The sequence below is a fragment of the Pavona decussata genome, unplaced genomic scaffold, assembly GCF_977016875.1.
Source record: "Pavona decussata unplaced genomic scaffold, jaPavDecu1.1 SCAFFOLD_245, whole genome shotgun sequence".
NCBI classification, from domain to species: domain Eukaryota; kingdom Metazoa; phylum Cnidaria; class Anthozoa; order Scleractinia; family Agariciidae; genus Pavona; species Pavona decussata.
In genome coordinates, this window is record NW_028145650.1 from 312501 (window position 1) to 324665 (window position 12165).

Sequence of the window (12165 nt, forward strand, 5' to 3'; positions counted from 1 at the left end):
AGCATCATGTTGTCGATTCTTGAAGCCTTTCACTTTAAATAATGCAGTGAAAATATATAGGGCGCGAAAAAAAAGCGTGGAGCGCGAGGGAGGGAGACACACGAGGGTGAAAGCCTCGCGTGTCCCTTTCTCGCGCGGGGCTCGCGCGTCCTTTATTTTTCATGCGCCTGCTACAGAGGCTACAGCAAATCTAAACTGATTATGGTAAGAAAGGAGAACTGTTATCTGTCTGATGTTGTTAGTAAGAAAATAACAATTAAGAAATGAAATCTTTATTGAGGACACTGAGATCCACTGAGAAAGTGGTTTACACGAGCGTCCTCCTAAAAAACTATATAATTCCTAAAGCTAAATATGATAAAAACTGTATGCCGAGAACGCATGCGTAGTGACATACCGCAAAAGTCAATCTCGTGCCCAGGGCCCGTACGCAGCCTCTGGGAACGGGATTGCAGAAAATGGAAAAACCTACACGAATATTCAGCGTAAAAGGATAAGTTCTGTGAAACAGCCTAAAGCTTAAGCTTAACAGTAGTTTTTGAAAATAGTTTGTATATCTTTTCGATTCTGTTTTTATTACATTGTACATTGTATCGTTTTTTAGATTAGTTCATTGTCTTTGAAAAGCCTCTCGGGGAAAGTCAATAAAGTATGTTATGTTATGTTATGTTATATTGGATGATTAGAACTTTTCTGTTGGTTTTTTTCCTCACAATTGTGGGCTTCGTCGCATTTTGGTGAGAACTGTCCACGCGTCCAGCGCAGGCAGCGGCTACAAGCTGCATTCTAACCAATTTCTAACGTCACATGATCTGTTTCTTAAAAGTACGTTTGCGCAGAAGGTGCCGGCAAACCAGTGTATTACCGGCTTTTGCAGACTTGCTGTGTAATTAATAGCCGTAATAGTTAATATATACGAGAGTATTCAACTTATGGACGCAGAAGTACAGCGTTTGAAATAACGGCTGTCCAATAATAAGAATAAGGAACACAACCGTGGAAGATAAACGATCTTGAATCCTGTTTACGAAGCGCGGCAGCCTCGACATCTCGCGGTTGTCATCAGCAACATAGTAAACAACAACAACGAGGATGTACAGCAAAGTAAACAAGTAGGCATAAACAACATGAGCAAGTCTGATTGGTGCGAAGCAAAATATGGCATCGGCGAGGAGAAATACGCAGAAGGCGATAAAGCTCGCCAGAACCATTGAGTCAACATGATCATCTAGTATAACGTAACATAGAATTACGGCTAGGATGCTGTTTTGCGCAATGCTCTGAAAAAACCAAATTGTTTTGTGGTAGCAGGATAGTCTGTCGACTTTTCTCGGGTCCTGCAGGAGTTTGTCATCGTCATCGTCATGGGGTGTCCAGAGAAACTCCGAGTGTCCATCTTCAGTTTCCTCATCGTCAGTCCAGTAACCTTCCTTGGCTTGGTTTTCTTGCTTTTCCACCTCTTTTCTCTCGTTGTTGTTTTTTCTCCATGTTTCTGCTGTACAGTAAACGAGCAGTAACGTGCTGAGAGTGAAATACAAGCAAACGCAAGAGATGCTCCAGCTACCAAACTGCAAAAGCCAAAGGTAGCTGGGGCTGTTGACGACACTTTCCACTGTGACTATTATACAACATGAAGTGACAACCAGGCGATAAATAATAAACAATGCTGGTGGAAACCACTGGAAAGTAAAAACGAAAAACAAAATATTAGTAAACCAGAGGGGAGGCCGACTTCTCGGAATTTTTCTTGGGGTGTCCAAACTGCAACGGTTTCCGCATATCGCGCGCGCAACTGGTCTCTGAACAAATACAACAATTGTTTGCATTGTGTGAGCCTAGCGCCTTAAAACCTAATTATACCCTTATTTTCCACCAAAATATACGCTTTTAAGTGCTCTATTTTAAACCTTACCACTAGCTGAAATCTTTTTCCCATTTAGTTACAGCATTATAAATAAGCTAAAGGCAAAATATCGCATGGCATGGCGTCCATGGAACTGTAAGGTATCTAGTACGCCCTATTTTCGACCATTCTACGGCGGTTGGGTGGGGAATGTTTCCAGAATGTCGCCATTTGTCGATCTTTCATTTGCCCCCAAGGCACAATAATTCATGGCTCGCTACCGATATTCACCATCTTCTCTCAACTTTATCGACCTGATTAAAATATTTGATTAGACTCGCATCCATCCAGCTTTACGTATGCCAACTATATAGGTTAAGCTATTCGCAAACGACATGTTTTTCGGCTTCTACCTGTATAGTTTCTTATCAGTGTAACATAAACAGATTACAGGCCGATAAAGATTATGCAAATTTCTCAGTTGGGCGTTCTCAGCTGAAATGAAAGTTGGTGTTGAGAGTATCAATATACGCAAGAAAAGGCTAATCCGCATTCAACATTTTATACACGAAATTTGCTTGTTTAAAGTATGTACAGAAGAACTTTGTTTCGAAAAATTATGCGTCTGGACAGATCAACTACCGACGTCTTGAAGTTGAAATACCGATACCGTTCTTCACGGGGGAGAACTTGGTATAAACCTCAATTTTGCTTCAACTACAAAGACTAGCGGAAAGAGTTTCAAAAGGTTCATTTAAAACACTTACCGGGGATTCTGAGAACAACTCGGGATTCGAAAAACGTAGCAAGAAGCTTCTTAGCTGAAATTCGTCTTCAAATACGGCTTTTAACCATTTCTTACAGTCCGGCATATTGAAGCCGCAAATTTGCGCGCATTTGGTAGAGCAAAGCAATGGAGCGTTAAGAGTCCGTTTTGCATATTATAGAGAAGATTTAAAGGGCGTTAAAGCAGTGAATAGCTAAAGAAACACTACGGTGAACTTAAGACACAAAACAAAAGACGAATTTTTATTAACGCTTGGCAACAGTCTAGAAAGCCTTGGTTGGAAGTTACACAAGCAATTTCTCAAAATTAAGATACCATTCAACTTGTATTGGGAAGAAGTCAATACCTTATTGCGTATTTTGCTGTGATAAAGTTAACAGCTGATTTTGAAGTCCATTTAGCTTGCAATTGACGCTTCAGTGAGCATTTCTGGGTCCCATTGTTTTACTTGACAGATAAGTTTCAGTTCCCGCGTAAAAAGGAATTATGCAGATTTACTTGACTTACTCCCAAGAGCAATTCAGTACTATTCATGTAGATAGCGAAGGCAGAGGTCCTAGTTGAAGCCAAAATGGGCCGTTGTTGTAGAGCGCTTGGCGAAGAATGCAGTATAAGAAATCTTGGAACACGATTTCACGATTCAAGAGCGTTCACAGACGCACCGGTAAGTGATTCAAATGGAGAGATCTAAAATTTAAACAACTTGATGTCCTTTACTAGACGGCAAAGAAGCTTAAGAACGCTTTCATGCGTCAAGGAAGCAGAATTCTCTGAACAAAACAAAAGAGGTCATGCAACATCTTAACAGCAAAATATTAAACTGTGTGGTTGTTTTGCACCGGAGCCAGTCGGTTGGGTTCCAAGTCCCTTAAAGCCGGCGAGTGTGGATGATCGAGTTTAGATCGAGCAAGTCAATGTAGCCGGAGGAATTAAATTCATTCGCAAACAACACTACTTAATTTCTTGTCTATAAAGACAAATCAGCTTACTCTTTAAAAAACAGTATATTATTGCCTTTGACCTTGGAAAAGGGAAAACGCAGGAAGTATTTCTCAAATGAATTTTAACGAATAGACTTAAAGGTTCTTCTTAATTTTGCCCTCAGTTCACGGATTGCGCTGTTTTTGAAATAACGGAGGATTTGCATGCATAATAATAATTAAGGTTAGAGTTTTAATCGAGTTGTGAAAAGTAGTGGAAAACGAGCTTATACGCTCAAAAGGATATAGTAATTTCAACAGGAATTCATTTGCTTACGTAACTGTGGCCACTGAGAATCGAGGGAGAGAGTTTCTTGAGTGTTTAAGAATCTTTTGATAATAATCACGTTCGTGAAAAGAGCGGTAATTTCATTCAGTTGTAAGTGAAAACTTACGCTTGATTGATTCTAAAGAATTGCAACTTCATGGTCTAATTCGATCGCTGTCAAAACAGAATACGAAACGACTCTTATTTGTACTAAACAAATTGAAAAACTTCAGAGAATTTAATTTTTTAGCTCACTTTTTCTTCGCGAAATTGCGTTGACACTAAACATATTCTTTATTTCCTTCCGGTCTTCGGTACAGGAAGGAACTGCCTCATCAAATGAAAATTTCGCGACATTTTCGCGTTTTTACATGTATAGCAACTTCTTTAATTTGGGCCCAAAGCTTTAATGACGAAAGAAATAAAAAAAAGATAGTGACTGAAAGTGATGCGTGATTGAACTTTCAACAAAATAGTCATCTCCAAATTCGCGAAGAGTGGTGCCACAAATGAAACCAAACTCTAAAATCTAAAATGAAATTAAGCAAAAACTTCTGTTCCTTTGAAGAAAGAATCCTACTAAAACTTGAGTACATTATGCATGCTTCGTGAAGATTCGATCCGTGAGTTGTGTAAACGTTTGAAGATAGTTAACATTTTTCGTCGAAGTTGACTGCGGGTGGAAGTCGCATGCGCGATACCAAATATCCGTATGGCGGACGTCTGTTACCAAGATCGTCGCTAATACTTCCTTCCTTCGGACAGCACAAAAGAGGAAATCATTTAACCTGCGACCAGGCTGTATTTTCATTTCACTTAGTTTCATGCTGTAGTTTCCGCATGCAAGTTTTTTCAAGCGACCCACGAAATAGTAAATAGAACGGTGTGCAGGTTACAAAACGCAAACAGATAAACATAGCCGGCTTGTTGGTATGCCTTAATTTAAGACTGTCGAATCAGTGTGTCTCTAATAATCTTAATTAGTTTGTATCACCACAACTCGGGACTAATTTTCAACCTTCACCCAATACCGATATGGAGGCACGGTGAGGCCTGTGCCTTCGGAACGTCGAACTATCAGAACTATCAATCGGAGGGGTATCGAACTGGGTCTTTGCGAGCATTCACGAGCATGCGAGCACTGCGGTTTTTTTTTTTTTTGTTCGTTTGTTTTTTTGTTTGCGAGCACGAGCAGAGATCAAATTTATCTTGCGAGTAGCGAGCACTTTAGAAAATACAATCAGCGAGCAGCAAGCGCTTCGTATTTTCCGCCAGCAGCAAAGCGTTACTTTCCGTCCCAAGATCGGAGGGTCGTTGGTTCGGGGCTAGGTTTGTCTATGCATAACTGTGTTGTTTCCTAAGACAAGAAACTTTGCTCCACATTGTCTCTCTTCATCCGGATGTATATATAAATGGATGGACTACCATCCCATCCAGGGGGAGGGGAGTAACAATACTGCTGGTTAAGCTCTGGTCATGTTGGCCCGGCTTACCCAACGCCCATGCGTACGAGCAGCAAAAAGACACAACCCTCTAAAAGCAGGATCAGCAACAAAAATAGCAAAATACACGTATATAAATAAATAAATAAATAAATAAATAAATAAATAAATAAATAAATAAATAAATAAATAAATAAATAAATAATTAGATAAATAAATACTACTACTACTACTACTACTACTACTACTAATTTGAGAATGCTTTATAAGGCTATCTGAATTACTGACACTTAAAAGGGTTTGTAGCCCTATGACAATTTTCTTATTTTTTTTTTCCCATAAACAGCTTCCAAGGCCATTGTTTGCTGTGCTTCGTTTTCTGTACGCTGCCCTTGCAATAGCCGACCTGGTATGGATTGGACTGGACCACCCTAGAGGAGAGTGGATCATTCACTTTGGGAACTGGAGTCGAGTGGTGACAGCTCTGTACTTTCTGGTTGGTTCTATCACCGCATTCTATCGCTCAGCGTGCGGATCAAAGGAAAGCGATCAGTATGATAGAGTCACTCAAGATGGCTACACATTTCTTGACTCAGCCGCAGATTCCAATTCCTGCGCCTTAAAACCAGGAGAGAAAGACGAAAGCGTGTCACCGTACACAAACCGCCTCTCCTGGCACCATGAAGTTTTGTGGGTCCTGCACACTCTCGCCACCAACAGCACATTCGTTTGTATGATCGCTTATTTCGTCTTCTTCTTTGAAGAGCGTTACACGATCATTGGAATGCTGGACTTCCCCCGCCATGTTCTCTATCTCTTCCTGATCATGGTTGACACCTTTGCCAGTCACATCCCCGTGAGGCTCTGGCACGTCATGTATGCCTACATATTCGGTGCCAGTTACGTCGTTTTCACTGTGGTTTTCATTTTAACAGAGATCAAGATTGACTTGGGTCTAGATCCCGAAGTGTATCCCTCGCTAGAATCTGGCGACAAGCCTCTGATCTACACAGCTTACCTGTCGATATTTTTGATTGCTGGGTTCCCTGTGGCGCAGATCTTTTTCTATCTCATTTACAAATTTAGAGCTTGTTTAGTTTCGAGTTGAGTTGACGATAATTTAATCCACTGAATGAACTTAAAATCCGGATGTGTTCATCAAACCGTTTCAGTGAATCTCAGCAGTGATTTTGTTTCAAATCGTTTGGACTTGTCGATCAAAATGAATATTATCGCATTTGTAAATAAAACTTTTGGTTTGAAGCATTGATTTTGTAATAAACTGCGAGTGGACTCTGTCTTCTCCTAAGTTCTGTAGCGCTCTGTAAGTAACCGATCCAGTGAGCCGCGAGTACTTTTTCCTCCCTCTCCCCAATCCCTCCTCGTTCACTTTTCTAATTTGCATACTTTTACTGTCACTTTGCGTGCGTGATCTGAGGGAAAAAAGTCCGACTGCTCGCAGTCTAGTTTGTAATTTAATGGTTGGGGTTAAAATTAGCCTAAGGAAGGACTAGACCAAAATACAGATGACCTGAGTAACTACCAAAAGGAAAGGCATAGTGCGTTAGAAATTCTCTCATCCTGATCAACATCTACAAAATCAAGGTTTGGAGCAATATTTTTAATTTTTTTATTGAGTGTCGAAATAAAACACAAACAGTGGTCATAAACATAATAAACTTGCTCATTTTATATAAACTTGACGTTTCGTATGCTAGTCAACATACATTTTCAAACGTGACCGTTACAATTTTTGACAACTGTATGTATATGTATAAGAGTGATAAGGGGTCTGGAACCGAGATTAAGAAAAACAATCTCAACAGTGAATCTATAAAAACCTACAGCTAATTAATAAAGCATCACCTTCTCACTGCTGACGTTGACATTAAAAACTGACTTTGGTTCTTGGACAAACAAGGTCTCTTTGATTTTACAGTGATAATCAGTTTTGCCCGACGGTAAAATATCGAAATGATCCCACTTGATATTGTGTCTCGGTTACTTTGACATAGTCAGCAATGGCTGACGTGCCGTCATATCTCAGAGTTGCAATCCACCCTGCGCGTAAATGTATTTATCGATGTTATATTTTCAAGGGAACATCTTTAGTGTGCAGAATTGGCTTAAAGGCTATGAATTGTACAGAATATATAGTCGACAATTTGACAAGGACATGACAAGGGGCATGAATGAAACGCCCCGGTGAAACGCTTCTTTCCCTACGATGTCTTCGGGCGACTTGCCAGCCTTAATATCAAAATGGCTGAAAAAGAGAGAAAAATACAGCCGACAGGGGTAGCTCTGGACACTTTGCCGAAGCGTTGTACCATGACGATGTACCACGAAATTTCGGTCCGCGGTTCGCTTATGCCAGCTGGAGATGGTTCCAAGCTGCTTTCCGATACCTTGCCCCGACAAGACGGTGAGGGAGAGAAAAGTCCGCCCCTAGACCATATGAGACAGATCCCTTTCTCCTGAGATTTGTCTACGATTATGCAAAAGGCGACTTTGAGGGCCTGCTGTCAGCAATTACGGCCTCTCTTCGATCATAGCCAATGACGATATAAATACTGACTGGCATCAATGGAAAGAAGCGTTTGTTATTTACCGGGTAGGTATGCCACTCAATACTGCCGTTAATTCCGACATAGGAGAGGCTGGTGCATTGGAAGCGCTTCCAAGTGAAGGGGAACTGGCAGCCGTGAAGAGTTTCTTGGTTCCCTCGAGTCCGACCTCAACACAAATCTAAAGCGTTTTTGGTCTATGGTGTAGCTGAATTCCAAATCGCATACAATTCCTGAGCGAGTCTCGAAGCCAATATCAGCCAGTGCAGTCGCTGACCCAGGTAATCGTACACCGTTAAGATCATTAGCTGAAATCCTCGGGAGATAGCCAACCTGTTCAACTCCTACTTCACATCAGTTTTTACCCATGACACACCTCTCCCCTTCACCTGGAAGCGCTTCCAATGCACCAGCATCTCCTCGTATGTCGGAATTAACGACTACTAAAGAGGTATTTATTTTCTTATGACCAGTTTCATTTAATGATACCACACATCATACGCTAGTCACTAGTCTCTTAAATAAATGTTCCCGAAATATCAACCAGGAAGAGCCTGATACTGAGGATATCAACCAGTTGAATATTTTTGTTCAATTCAAACTTAAAACACCATTGTGACCGTTCCAACAAAAGGAGAAGTTAGCATGACGTGTAGAAATTAAAATGCAAGAAAAGTGAAGTTTCTACTGACACATTCAAATCAAGCAGTATTCGGTCTTAACAAGTAATTCGTTCTTCCCAGTTGTCAGTTAAGGCTTTCGTTCAGGTGTTGTTTTGAACGGAAGTGAATGTTATAGGATTTGCAAATTAAAGTGCCAGTAAAAAATCTTCTGTCACAAAATCTCATCACACAAAATCGCCCCCAAGACAGAGTCAGGAAAGAGCTCTGGGGACGAGTATCCATTGAGCGCCACTTTAAAAACGGGTGGCGGGAAAAAGCACGCATTGTAATAGCACATTCGTATTACACCATCCTTTCTAGTTATCAATGAAGTCGTTTCTTTTGTGTTCACTTGTCGCCTTTAGGTTTTATTCGTTTCTTTCAATCAACCCTAATCATACCTGTCATTCCATAAGTTTCCTTTGTAAAGGTTACTGAATTATTACTAATCATATGACAAACTTTGTTCACACTGATTGTTCGACGTAACAGTATCAATAAAAAGGCAAATTAGCCTGCATGGCGTGTTGGAACGCACGAAACATGAAGTTTTTAGCATATTACAAATTCAAATTTAGCAGTATTCGAGTTTGAGAAGTTATTCATTCAGATTGACGGTTAACTCAGATCTTGGTTTATGAACCGCGAAAGTGAGTGCTGTTCGATTCGCAAAGTTGAAAGTCACCAGTACGTGAATCCATCGCGTTCACCGGCCCTACGTTCCGTGATTTAATAAATCAAAAAAAGATAAGTATTTGTTGTACCCATGCACCAATATTGGCCAATATGGCTACCCATAGACCCATATTGGCCAATATGGGTACCCATGGCCCTTGATGGCCAATATAGGTGCCCTGGGACCCATATTGGCCAATATAGGTGCCCAGGGACTCGTATTGGTCAATATGGGTCCACAGGTACCCATATTCTCCAATATAGCAACCCATAGATCAATATTGTTCAATATTGGTCCATGGCTTCCCATATTGGCCAATATTGGTCCCTGGGTAACCACATTGGCCAATATTGGTGCCTGGGTACCCATATTGGCCAACATTGGGCCATGGGTACCAATATTGGCCAATATTGGTCCCTGGGTACCCATATTGGCCTATATGGGTCTTTGGGCACCTGTATTGGCCAATATTGATTCATGGTTACCCATATTGGCCAGCATTGGTCCCTATCTGCCCATATTGGCCAATATTGGTGTCTGGGTACCCATATTGGCCAATACGTTTCCATGGGTGCCTATATTAACCAATACTAGTTCATGCGTACCCTTATTGGCCAATATTGGTCCATTCGTACCCATATATGCCAATATTGGTTCATGCGTGCCTATGTTGGCCAATATTGGTCCATGAGTACCCATATTGTAGGGTCGACAATTGCCAGTATTGGTAACCATGGAGCAATGTTGGCTGTTCTTGAGTGGGTACTCAGGTATATTAGTGACGGGTGGCTTGTTGCAAACGTACTTAAAGTGAATACCCAAAACATCCAACGTCCCAGTACTTAACGGAAAAGGGTTCATAACTTTCTGCATAAAGCCCTCGATAGAGGTCACTACCAAAATGTTTTGTCCAAAAAATACTTCGCCAGAAAATTTCTAACACCAAAATAGTTCCTTATCGCCAATTTCAAACTCCCATGAAGGTCTTCGCGGCTCCCCGTCACTAATATCTCCGAGTACTCTTTCTTCCCAATCTTTTTTATTGTTATTAAAGCGCTGATTTTTCCTTGTCTACTAGAGTGCTTTCCATTTGCCAGAACTGACCAGCTTGGCCAATCAGTTTGAAAATAGAACGAGAAATTTTGAAGAGTTAGCTCTAACGATTCTTCATAATGCAGAATTTGGAAATGGTTTGCCCCATTTTAAAGGAGCTTGAAGGTCTAGCACTGGAGCCAGTTCTTGAAATACTTTTATTCAGCGGAATAACTAGTCTTTGGTCAGCCAGTTCGGACAAATGGAAAGCACGCGCTAGTTTGCCCCTAATTCTTTCCTGTACGTACTAGAATTCAACGTGATGCACAACAGCATGTTTTAGCTCTGTTTTGTTTTCGTTTTTGTATGCCACAAGGAAAACTTAGTCACTGTTTACACGAGCATAGAACATCCAATTAAAACTATCAACAAGATTTTGGCCATACACCTGAATCGGCATAAGATCGAACAAAAACACACTTTTTTATTTTATAGAAACTCTTAAAGGAAAACCTGCTGTTGTGCATCACGCTCGAGGCTGTCACATGAGATGTGCTGGCGATTCCTGTAGACAAACGAAGAGACCTGAGGCAGCCTACGGGCTGCACGTTTCCAGTACGTTTTATTATTTAGAGAACCGTCCTTCTCTTTGGAACCGTGCGGATCCAGCCGAAAACCACGTCATGTGCTGCGTTAATCGAGTCCGCAGCAAACATCACAACTGCTCCCGCAGAGTTGGCTGTTAACACTTCAGTGGGACGGTAGGACGCGAATCGTGTAATTCCACCACAGATTCCGCGGAGTGTCATTTACAGAGTGTCAGCAGTATGGCGTTCATTGCTGCTCAAAACACTTTGAGCACATTTTGGACGTGCAAACACCTCCAGCACGTCCAGGAGGTCATATTACTGTCACAAATATTACGCCGTAAAATTTACCACGTAATCATTGCGCATCATGTCAACGTCTTGTGAATGTCATATACACGTGTCAACAAAACACGCTGTTAATTTTATTTCGTCTTTTTACGACGTAAAATTCAAAGCGCATATTATTCACGTTGTGATCGCACGACGTAAACTTGTCATCGCGTAAAATTACGTCGCAAAATCTCGACGTAATATTACGGAGTTCATTCACTGAATCTGAAGGTAAAATTACAATGTTTGTTGTATTAAGAGTACGACGTAAAGGTATCACGCTCAATTTAGTGAGTAATTTCACGTCGTAATTATTACGTCGTAAACTTAATAAGTTAAAATCAAAGTGTCATTCTGAATGTCTAATAAGTTAACATTCTGAATGTTTAATAAGTTAACATTCTCAATGTTTAATAAGTTAACATTCTCAATGTCTAATAAGTTAACATTTTGAATGTTTAATAAGTTAACATTCTCAATGTCTAATAAGTTAACATTCTCAATGTCTAATAAGTTAACATTTGGAATGTTTAATAAGTTAACATTCTCAATGTCTAATAAGTTAACATTTGGAATGTTTGATAAGGTAACGTTCTCAATGTTTAATAAGTTAACAGTTTGAGTGAATCATTTTCAGTTCGCCGCATTTCAAATCAAGGCTACAAAACGCACAACGGACCTTCATAGAACAAACGATATGTACATTTATTATAGTGATAGACATCGAAACATCAACAATGCTACTGAGTACAAGACCATATTATTTACAGGGGAATAGAAGGCTACAAAGCGCACAACGGACCTTAGCTTCATAGAAGAAATTAAAGGTGTAAGCGATATTCAATTATAAAGAGAAGAGTGTTTTATTGGGAAAACTTCCTTTTGGAACCGGATCGAAACACAAGAAACTTCATAACTGAAACGAAATGGCGCCTTATTGGTATTTACATGAAAACAGAAATTAAATGTTATTTATTTTACAATTCTA

At 40.4% G+C, this 12165-nt stretch overlaps 2 protein-coding genes across 2 annotated transcripts; one reads left to right on the forward strand and one right to left on the reverse strand.

Moving 5' to 3' along the window:
• Positions 1 to 434: 434 nt before the first annotated feature.
• Positions 435 to 2715, reverse strand: LOC146457156 (uncharacterized). The gene is made up of 2 exons (XM_085092247.1): positions 2611 to 2715; positions 435 to 1679 (listed from the first exon to the last, which is right to left on the reverse strand). The coding sequence occupies exons 1-2, from the start codon at positions 2713 to 2715 to the stop codon at positions 891 to 893; spliced, it is 894 nt and encodes a 297-aa protein (XP_084948373.1). The 3' UTR covers positions 435 to 890.
• Positions 2716 to 3149: 434 nt separating this feature from the next.
• Positions 3150 to 7311, forward strand: LOC146457157 (uncharacterized). The gene is made up of 2 exons (XM_085092230.1): positions 3150 to 3294; positions 5667 to 7311. Exons 1-2 carry the CDS (start codon positions 3202 to 3204, stop codon positions 6426 to 6428), a joined length of 855 nt encoding a protein of 284 aa, XP_084948356.1. The 5' UTR covers positions 3150 to 3201; the 3' UTR covers positions 6429 to 7311.
• Positions 7312 to 12165: the final 4854 nt, after the last annotated feature.

Excerpts from the sequence above, each read along its gene's own strand:
- LOC146457157 (XM_085092230.1), top strand. The coding sequence starts at position 3,202 with ATGGGCCGTTGTTGTAGAGCGCTTGGCGAAGAATGCAGTATAAGAAAT. Across the intron at positions 3,295-5,666 it reads GAGCGTTCACAGACGCACCG|CTTCCAAGGCCATTGTTTGC; the intron begins GTAAGTGATTCA and ends TCCCATAAACAG.
- LOC146457156 (XM_085092247.1), bottom strand. The coding sequence starts at position 2,715 with ATGCCGGACTGTAAGAAATGGTTAAAAGCCGTATTTGAAGACGAATTT. Across the intron at positions 1,680-2,610 it reads AGTTGTTCTCAGAATCCCCG|TGGTTTCCACCAGCATTGTT; the intron begins GTAAGTGTTTTA and ends TTTACTTTCCAG.